General features: G+C 60.9%; 1 protein-coding gene across 1 annotated transcript; it reads left to right on the top strand.

Moving 5' to 3' along the window:
* Positions 1-1,095: 1,095 nt before the first annotated feature.
* On the top strand, positions 1,096-6,552 carry LOC116629054 (sialic acid-binding Ig-like lectin 15; the record flags this gene model as incomplete). The annotated part of the gene is made up of 5 exons (XM_032399340.1): positions 1,096-1,155; positions 1,528-1,911; positions 2,957-3,337; positions 4,748-4,778; positions 6,471-6,552. Coding segments are annotated over 5 exons (938 nt in total), but the record flags the coding sequence as incomplete, so codon positions are not given.
* Between the last annotated feature and the right edge of the window lie 2,920 nt (positions 6,553-9,472).

The raw sequence follows: 9,472 nt of genomic DNA, 5'->3' as shown, positions 1-9,472 counted from the left end.
CTGCACACCCCTGCAGCACACACCTGCAGCACACCCCTGCAGCACACTCCTGCTGCACACCCCTGCAGCACACCCCACTAGGCTGCAAGGAAAGCATGAAGCAAGCAGTGAGGAAGCGGAGTAGACGGGATAGGGTTCTTGGAGGATGGGTGGTCACCAGCTGTGGGCCCAGGGGATTCCTACCCAAGGCAGCAGCTACCCCCAAAGAGTAAAGAGCACTGGACGTGGAGTCAGAAAAGCTGGGTTTCTCCCATCTTCTGCCTGTGTGACTCTGGGCCTCCATTTTCTGATATATAACAATATCCCCCCCCCCCCCCCCCCCCCGCCTCACTCCCCCAGGGTGTCTTGCGGGTCATGTGACATGATGTATATAAAAGAACTGTGTAAATTACAAAGCTCTTGGGAAATACAAGAGCAACTATATTATTCCCTCTAAAGATCCCTTTTGTGAACTGCATTCAGGGCTCTAGCAGCGCGGGCCTACCAGCCTGTCCTCCCTCCTCAGGGAGACACCAGCCCTAGCCAGATTCTCCCCGGCCGGGCTCCAACACCCAGCCGCCCACCTGCTCGCCCCCTCCCCAAAGCAGGGCAGGCATGCAACAACAGGGGCGGGGCTCTGGCGCCATCTCGGAGCTGGAGGCCGAGCACAGCTCCCAGACCTGAGCTCAACCATACTTCAGAGGCTCCCAGCACAGCAGGTGAGGCAACTAGGCCCAGAGCAAGAAGACAGCACGAAGCTCTACCGCTCATGGTCTCTCAGCTCCCCATCTGGCTTTTGGGACGCCCCTTTGGGACGCCCCTTTGGGTTGACCTGGATTCTAAAGGAACCTCGTCTACCAGCTCCACACATTAAGTTCAAAACCTACCACCCCTTGCTGAGGCCTGTTTCCCCTCTGTAAATGGGAGTGTTGGTCTCCTCGGATGAGCCCCAGGCTTCCATGCCTTTAGTGCACTAGACAGCTGGCTGTGGAGTCAGGCAGTCCTGAGTCAGAATCTGCCTGTGCCTCCTTCTAGCTGTGTGGCCTGACCTAATTACACAACTTCTCTGGGCCTCCGTTTATTACATGTAACCCAAGGATAACTGCTTCCATCTAGGTTCATTTGCGAGCACCAAAAGAGATACTACCGGGAACTTGGTCAACACAGAGGTGCACAGTAAGTGTTTTTATTTTCACCGTCGTGGGAGGCTTGGGGCTGTATGGTAACCACGGATCCCGAGGCTCTTCTGCAGCAGCGCAGGTGCTGGGAAAGAGTATGGGGTCAGTGGGCCTGTAGGTGAGGTGGGACCTCCCCGAAGGAGGCAGGGAGGGTCCAGGCACCTTGAGAGTCATGGGAGTCAAGATCCCGGGAGATGCCTCTCAAGTCACGGGGTGGGTTTCTGGGCCCCCACGAGGGAGACGCTTCCTGAAATCCTGGGGTTTCCAGCGGCCCCCCCCCCGGGGCGCTCCCTGAGTCCTGCGGGTTCCAGGCTCCCCGGCGAGGGGTCCCCCCACCCCAGCGTCTGCTGACGCTCCCGGCCGCCCGCAGGTGCGCCGGCGCAGCGCTGGTCCATGCAGGTGCCGGCCGAGGTGAGCGCGGCGGCGGGCGAGGCGGCCGTGCTGCCCTGCACCTTCACGCACCCGCACCGCCACTACGACGGGCCGCTCACGGCCATCTGGCGCGCGGGCGAGGCCTACGCGGGCCCGCAGGTGTTCCGGTGCGCGGCGGCGCGGGGCAGCGAGCTCTGCCAGACGGCGCTGAGCCTGCACGGCCGCTTCCGGCTGCTGGGCAACCCGCGCCGCAACGACCTGTCGCTGCGCGTCGAGCGCCTCGCCCTGGCCGACGACGGCCGCTACTTCTGCCGCGTGGAGTTCGCCGGCGACGTCCACGACCGCTACGAGAGCCGCCACGGCGTCCGGCTCCGCGTGACCGGTGAGCGCGGCGCCCCTCCCCCCGGCCCGCCGCGGCCCCAGGGGGGCGATACACGGCGCCTTTCTCTAGGGCAGGGGGCCGCACACCTGGCGATGGACGCGGGCCGCTCGGCAACTTGGTAAAAATGCAGAATGCTGGCCCCGAGAAGGGCTGAGCGGCGCCCGGGAGTGGGCATCGGAATGAAGCTCGGGGGGGGGGGGGGGCTGGGGGGGGGGGTTGGTGAATGGCCCCAGGAGCTCTCAGTCTAGGGGGAGGGACACGAGTTGAACAATAATGGCAAGGCTGCGATGGAATGTGTGCTCTGTGCACTGAAGGGCACCCGCAGCCCCCTGGGGAGGTGCCCCGGGAGCCCCTAAAGAAGTGGGAACCAGGGTCCCCGGCCCCTAGAGCCGAGGTTCTCAACCCTGGCCGCGCACTGTAATTAGCTGGGGAGCTTTTAATCCTAGCCATCCCTGCTGTGGGGATCCCGTTCTGGGTTCCAGTCTGGCTCTGCCAAGAACTTGCCATGTGCCTGTGGAGTCAGGCCGTCCTGACTCTCCGAGTGCCGCCTCTCCGAGTGCATGGCAGTTTCTAACCCGGGGCCCGCGCGCCGCCCTGCCGCAGACCCCCGCGTTCAACTCTAGACCTTGGTGAGGCTGTCTGCGAGTGGGAAGTGCCCTTGAAATCATACCGGCAGACAGCCCCCAGCCCTGAGCTCCAGCAACGGTAACGACCGTTGAGTGAGCATTTGCTATGGGCCAGGCCCGAATCCAAGCACCCCACATGTATTAACTTGCCAAATCTTCTCAACGACCCCATAAGGTAAATGATCCCCATTTTATGCATGAAGAAACTGAGGCACGGAGCTTCAGAGTAACTTGCCCAAGGCCACATCTCCATGGGGTCCCAGGCACCATGGCGCTAGAGCGCCTACTCCCTCCTCTCCGCGCCCCCCGCCCCCAAATCTCTTGGTGACTAAAAGGGACTGGGAGGGGTCCCCCCCTTGCCCGCCGCTGCTCTGACCACAGTTCGCTTTCTCCCCCGACGCCCTGGCCGCCGCCCGCAGCCGCCCCGAGGATCGTCAACCTCTCGGTGCTGCCCGGGCCGGCGCACGCCTTCCGCGCGCTCTGCACGGCCGAGGGGGAGCCGCCGCCCGCCCTCGACTGGTCCGGCCCGGCCCTGGGCAACGGCTCGGCCGCCGTGCCGGGCCCGGGCCAGGGTCACGGCCACCAGGTGACCGCCGAGCTGCCCGCGCTGGCCCACGACGGCCGCTACACGTGCACGGCCTCCAACAGCCTGGGCCGCGCGGAGGCCAGCGTCTACTTGTTCCGATTCCACGGCGCCTCCGGGGCCCCGGCGCTCGCCCTCCCGCTCGGCGCGCTGGGCCTCAAGGCGTTACTGCTGCTCGGCATTCTGGCCGCCCGCGCCGCCGCCCGCCGCCGCCTAGGTGGGTGCACCCCGGGCCAGGGTGGGGGCGAGGGGCCGGGCGGGGGCTCTCTCCCAGGAAAGACCGCCTGGCCGAGCGCCTGGCGTGACTCACCCCTGCACGCTTTCTGCACCTGTGCCTCATCTCGCTGTCCTCTCCCTGCGTAGAGCCCAGGAGGGGGGAACCAGCAGGAGCCCATTTTACACTAAGGAAGCGGAGGACAGAGAAGTGAAGGAACTTGCCTCGAGCCTAGAGACAGAGACCCAAAAAATGTAACTCCCACCCTTCGCCCACACCCCATAAATGACTCCTCCCGAGGATTCTGACCACACATAGGCCTTCCAAATAGCACCATTCCGTTGTGTTACAGTAAGCATCTTGAGGACCTACTGTGTGCTGTGTAGGTGCTCGGAAGACAGAGATGAATAAGACGTGCCCTCGAATGGGGTGCTGAGGAGTAAGCAAATAATGGCAGTCTGCAGGGAGAAGGGCTATCCTGGAGCCCAGGTACCACAGGGGCCCAGAGTGTAGCATGCCTCAGCCGGGTGGGACGTCCGGATAGGCCAGGAGGGAAGGCTTTACAAGTAAGGGGACAGCTAGATCAGGAACTGAAGCAAGGAGCTGATGGTATTCCCAGCAGAGGGAGCGACAGGTGCGGAAATGCACGCGTGTGGGCCAGCAGGGTGTGCGCGTGTGGGCTAGCAGGGTGCGCGCGCATGTGGACTAGCAGGGTGCGCGCGCATGTGGACTAGCAGGGTGCGCGTGTGGGCCAGCAGGGTGCGCGCGCGTGTGGGCCAGCAGGGTGTGCGCGTGCGGACCAGCAGGGTGCGCGCGCGCGGGCCAGCAGGGTGCACGCGCGTGTGGGCCAGCAGGGTGTGCGCGTGTGGGCTAGCAGGGTACGCGCGCGCGGGCCAGCAGGGTGCGCGCGCGTGGGCTAGCAGGGTGCGCGCGCGCGTGGGCCAGCAGGGTGTCCTCCAGACCTGCCGTTCACCCCTCATTGCTCTCGCTGAGCTGGATGGGAAATCGGCTTGTGCCAGACAGGGGCTTCCCAGAGCCTCTCGGACCATCCAGGTCAGTAGCACCCGCCTCACACCGTCTTGGGATGAAATCCAGAATTTGTCACAGTTGCCCTGGCTGTTGCCTTTCCTGTGGCTTTGCTGTCTTTCCTTGCCGGTTCTTCAGACCCACCAAGCGTTCTGGGCGCCACGGTCCTGAGAAAGGCGGGTTCTTCTGCTGGGCGGCTTCTCCCTCCACGCTTCTCATCGTTAACTCCTGGTCATCTCTAAGGCCGCTTCATGCCCGGCTAGCTAGTGTTTGTCGCACGTCCCTTCGGACCACTTTCCACAGTGCGGTGGGGTGGACAGCAGGGCCTGTCGCCTGAGGCTACCATAGAGATTCATGCCTCTCTCTCTCTCTCTGTCCCTCCTACAGAGCACCCAGTTGCCCAGGACACCCCACCACGGTGAGTACCCTGCCTTCACCCACCCCAGTCTAAGTCCCCACTGGCCAAGGCACACAGAGTTCCCAGGGCTTGTAGCATAAGGAGAAAGACCAGGCAAAGGGGCAGGGCTGGGGTCTGGGCCTCGACCAGGGTTTCGACCTTCCCTACGGCCTTCCAAAGCCCTGCTCTTCAGTCTCCCAAGTCCTTCTTGGCCAAACCAGGCTGCGCTGACCTGCTCTCCCCACCCACCCCTCCCCCAGCATTTACAGTCTGGGCCTCACACTGGCATCTCTCCCGGACCTGCCTGGTATCCTGGTGCCGAAGGGTCATTTTTCTGTCTTATGTCCGCGCCTACATGTGATTCCTAGAGCCTGTGTTTCCTCTTGGGCTCCCCAGCATTCTAGAATAGGCAGACTCACACGAAAGCCAGCTCGGGGCGCTCATTCTGCCCCAGAGCTGAAGGCTTCTCAAACAAAATGCCATTAGAGATTCAGAGGGTTTAAGCTAGGACGTGCTCACGCTGCAGTCCAGCTCCCCTTCTCTCTCGGTGTCTGTTCAAGTGAAGGTCTGCGTGGAAGAAAGAATCCAGTTCACTCACCCTGGGCGGGGTGCCTGGGATGCTGGGGAGTTGGGGGGCAGAACCCAGTCTTTCAGGGCCTACTGGACAAGCGCAGGCGTTCCCATAACTTGGTCCCTGCCTGTGCCCTGAGGGCGGGAGAAGCCGTATTACCAGCCCAGGCCCCTCTCTCCAGCTGCCCGTCCAGCCATCCCCCACGTCCTTGAAAACCCGTGCAGTGTCCCTCTGCTCCGCTGACTAGCACACCGAGTCACCTAGGTCAGAGAGCCGAGGGGTCAGGTAGACACTGCGTACTTGCTGTGTAGACAGCGTGCCGGGTGCTGACGCTACAGCGACATGCCCCAACGTCAGAAAACTCACGTTTTAATGTGGAGAATTTGATAAACACGTGAACAAGATCAGCTTCGATTCTGAAGTACGAGCTGTGAAGGAAATGGACAGGGCCACGCAGCAGAGCCCCGGGGAGGGAGGCGGCCGCTGGGCCCGTCGCAGGCTCAGGGGAGACCGGGAAGGGGCCGATGGGAAGTCACTGAGTGCTGATGGGAAGCACCCGGGGGCCCCACCCGAACAAGGCTGGGGGCCAGGAGCCTTCCGAGGAGGCGGCAGGGCGGAGGTGGAGAGGCGGGCAGACGGAAGGCAGGGCCGACCAGGGGGCCGGGTGGGCAGCACGAGCGAGCGAGGCAGCCAGGGTGCCCAGCTTCGGCGCTGTAAGCCTGGGTGCCACTGACTGAGATGAAGACGACAGGGAGGAGGGGGTGCAAGCGCCCACACGTAGGTCTGAGATGCCCGCGGGAGAAGTCAGGAGAGCAGCTAGAGCTCAGGGGGCCACGCCTGGGGAGATCAGTGTGGGGGGCACCAGGCACAAGACGGTGTTGATGCCACCGACGAGATCCCTTCCAGAACATAGTGCCTCTGGGGTCTGGGAGGCCGTCCTCCATGGTAGCCTCCTCCCTACTCCGCAGACGCTGCCGCCCGCTCTCCTTTCTCCAACCTTAGTTAGTCCCCACGCTCTGCTGGGTCTAGGCCGGGCACCCATTTCGACTCTCCTTCCTGCCTGTGGCTGGGGCATGGTGTGGGCAATTGGCGGCGCCCCCACTTATGTATTGGGTGGTCAACGCACTTTCTCCTGTCCACAGGCCCCAGGCTCAGGAGTCCAACTATGAGAATTTGAGCCAGATGAGCCCTCGGGACCCACCAGCGGCCACATGTGTACCATGAGGAGCCCCTTGGCCACTGGCATCCACTTGTACCCCATGAAGAGCAGAGGCCAAGGCCAAGCTTGGCTGGGACAGCCCTTCCTGGCTCCCAGCCACGTGGGCAGCCCCTGGCTGGGCGACCTCCCACAAAGGGTGTCAAGATCCCGCTCACAGAGGCTCAGTGGTCTCCTACAAGGATGTCTGTCCCAGAGCCCCCGGGATATTTATGTCAATGGGACCAGCATTTTGAGTGTGTGTGTGTGTGTGTGCACGCACACATGCGTGCAAGCTCCAGCATGAAACTCAAGGACAAACTCTCGCCCTTTCCTACACAGAACGTCATAGTAGAACAGACAGGGCCGGGGCTTCTGAGGCTGGGGCTGCGTAAACCTGTGGTCCCAGGAACATCCACTCAGCGGTGAGGAGAAGCCTGGTCCCCCTGCCTCCCGGGGTCTCCTCTGTGACTGCCCCCCACCCTCTGCCCACCTCTTATCCCATCGGCTGCTCTGCGCTCCTTGAGCTGGGACCCCCTGGGAACCCATCGTCTCCTGCATCTGGGATCCACTGCCCTCAAGGACCCAACGCTGAGAGGCTAGGGGCCAGTCTGGGCTGCAGGGTCCCATGGATAAGGCAGCTGCAGCAGCGACCTCTCCCTATGACCCGCACCCTCCCCGGACGTGTGAGGTCCAAAAGCACCAGCAATTTCACGGCATTTGCCCTAGGCCTCTCAGGCTGACTTTGTGGAGTGCTGCCTTCCACATTCACACGTCAGTGCGAGCGTGTGCATTTTAGCTCCCGCAGTCCCTGGGGTCAGGAGAGGGGGGGAGCAGGTGTGCTTGAGAGCCAGGCAAGCTGGCAAGAGGAAAGGGTCACAGAGCTAGGGGACTGAAGAGGCGATGGGGACTTTCCCTCAGAGCTTTTCCCAAAGCTAGGCTGGTAACCCAGAGTGGGGAGGGGCCCTGGCTCATGCTCTTCTGGGGAGGTGGCCTGAAGTGGAGGGATCTTCACAAGTTAATAAGCAGGGCAGTGGGTGGCGAGGTGCCCTTGCTCACCAGAGCCTTCGCCAGGGCCTGTGGGTGTCAGCAGCCCATGGTTAACTGGGGATCCATCCAGGAGGCTGTTTGAACTGCCAAAAATGCGTCAGCATTTGCACCTCCTTGTACGAGGATACCGTGGGCATCTGCATGGAGGGTCCTATATCACCAACGAAGAAGCCAGGGACACGGGTGGTGTGTCTTGAAACATCTGCATGGACTTTGAGGCCTGTTTTGCAGCCAAGAAAAACTGTGACAGCAATTACTTCTTAAGGGTCCGTTTTGTGCGAGGAATTGGGCCAGGCGTGTGTACGGAAATGAGTAAGGGGTGTCTATCAGTCAGTCTGGGCTCGGTTGTGCTGTGCTAACCGACAAACCCCCAAATCACAGTGGCTGAAAACAGGGTTTCTTCTTACCGAAGGTACGTGCCCATCATGGACTGGCGGGGTCCCGGGCTCCCACGGATCCAGCATCTCTCGCTGTGGATTGTTGGGTTGGAGATAAAAAGAAAGCACTAGAGGGTCTCCCACTTGAGAGCAGGACTAGCCACCTGCCCCACTAACCCTCAAGGGGCTGGGCAGTGAAACCTGCCACCACTTGGAGTGAGGAAACCCCGAAGCCCGGGGCACAGCCCTGAGGGCTCCACAGTAAGACTCCAGGATTTCTCACGTTAGCGAGCCACAGACCAGTAAGTGGAAAATGCTGAAGGTGCTGTGGGAGCACACAGAAGGGATCACTGACCCAGTCTTGGGAAGGCTTCCTGGAGGAGGGGACATGGAGATGGTATGTGTGATGGGGAAGGATGGAAATTGGAAGGTTAAGAACAAAGGTGATTCTAAGCAGAAAGGACAGTCTGGGCAAAGGCCAGGAGGTCGGACACAGCATGATGTTGAAGCAGCTGAAAGTTGCTGGGATGTGAGCACAGAGAGAGGCACGGCGGCTGGAGCTGGGGCTGCAGCGAGAGGAGCCTCCCACGCGGTGGCCAGTGCTGCCCCCAACAGGGCCGAGAAGCAGAAGGGAGCCGGGCACCCAAGCGGCCCAGCATGGTGCTGACTCCCCGTACTGCCCAGCGGGATGCTTTCCCCGGCCTGGCGCTGCACCTGCCCCACACACCCCACGCGCTTGGGCTGCGCTTTCCACCTGGACACCCTGGGCTCTCAGAGCAGTGTTGCTGCAGTGGTTTCTGAGGGTCACCTGTGTCAGGAGCACCTGGGGAGCTTGCTCACATCCCCATTCTGAGTGCCACCTGGGCCTCCTAAAAGTGGGCTCTGAGGGTGGGCACTGGAATCTTAAACAAATGCTCACGTGATTTTGCCCGTAACTTTGTATTGTGATCATTTTCCAACATGCACACACACACACACACACACACACAAAGCTGGAAAAGATGATCATCCACATACCCACCACCCACATTCAACAGTACTACCATTTTGCCATATTTGCTGTATTTCCTAATGTGCCCATGCACGTGTGTGTGCAAGCATGCACGCACATGTGTGTTTGGCTGAACTATTCAAGAGTAAACCATTCAAGACACCACAGTACTTCACCTCTAAATACGTCAGCTGCATCTCCGGAGAACAAGAGCATGCGCCCCCATAATTTCAATGCCATTAGCACATTGGAGAAAATTAACAATAATTGAACAATACCATCTTACAGCCCACATTTGTATTTACCCAGTTCTCAAAACGGTTTTTTTAGCTTGTTGTCTCTAGCCAGGGTCCAGTTGACTCCAGGCAATTCTTAAGCAAGCTAGAGTCTGAGAATGCCTCTGGCTCTGGCCCAACTTACAAGGGAGCGAGCTAACCAGCCAGTGTTCCTTCCTGTGGTGTGTGCAGTGCGAAGTAGGTCTTCCAGAAACTGCAGAAGCGGCATTCCTCAAAGAAATGCGCCTCTGATGGA

The sequence above is a fragment of the Phoca vitulina genome, unplaced genomic scaffold (assembly GCF_004348235.1).
Source record: "Phoca vitulina isolate PV1807 unplaced genomic scaffold, GSC_HSeal_1.0 scaffold223, whole genome shotgun sequence".
NCBI lineage: Eukaryota > Metazoa > Chordata > Mammalia > Carnivora > Phocidae > Phoca > Phoca vitulina.
This window is presented reverse-complemented; position numbering and strand designations above follow the sequence as displayed.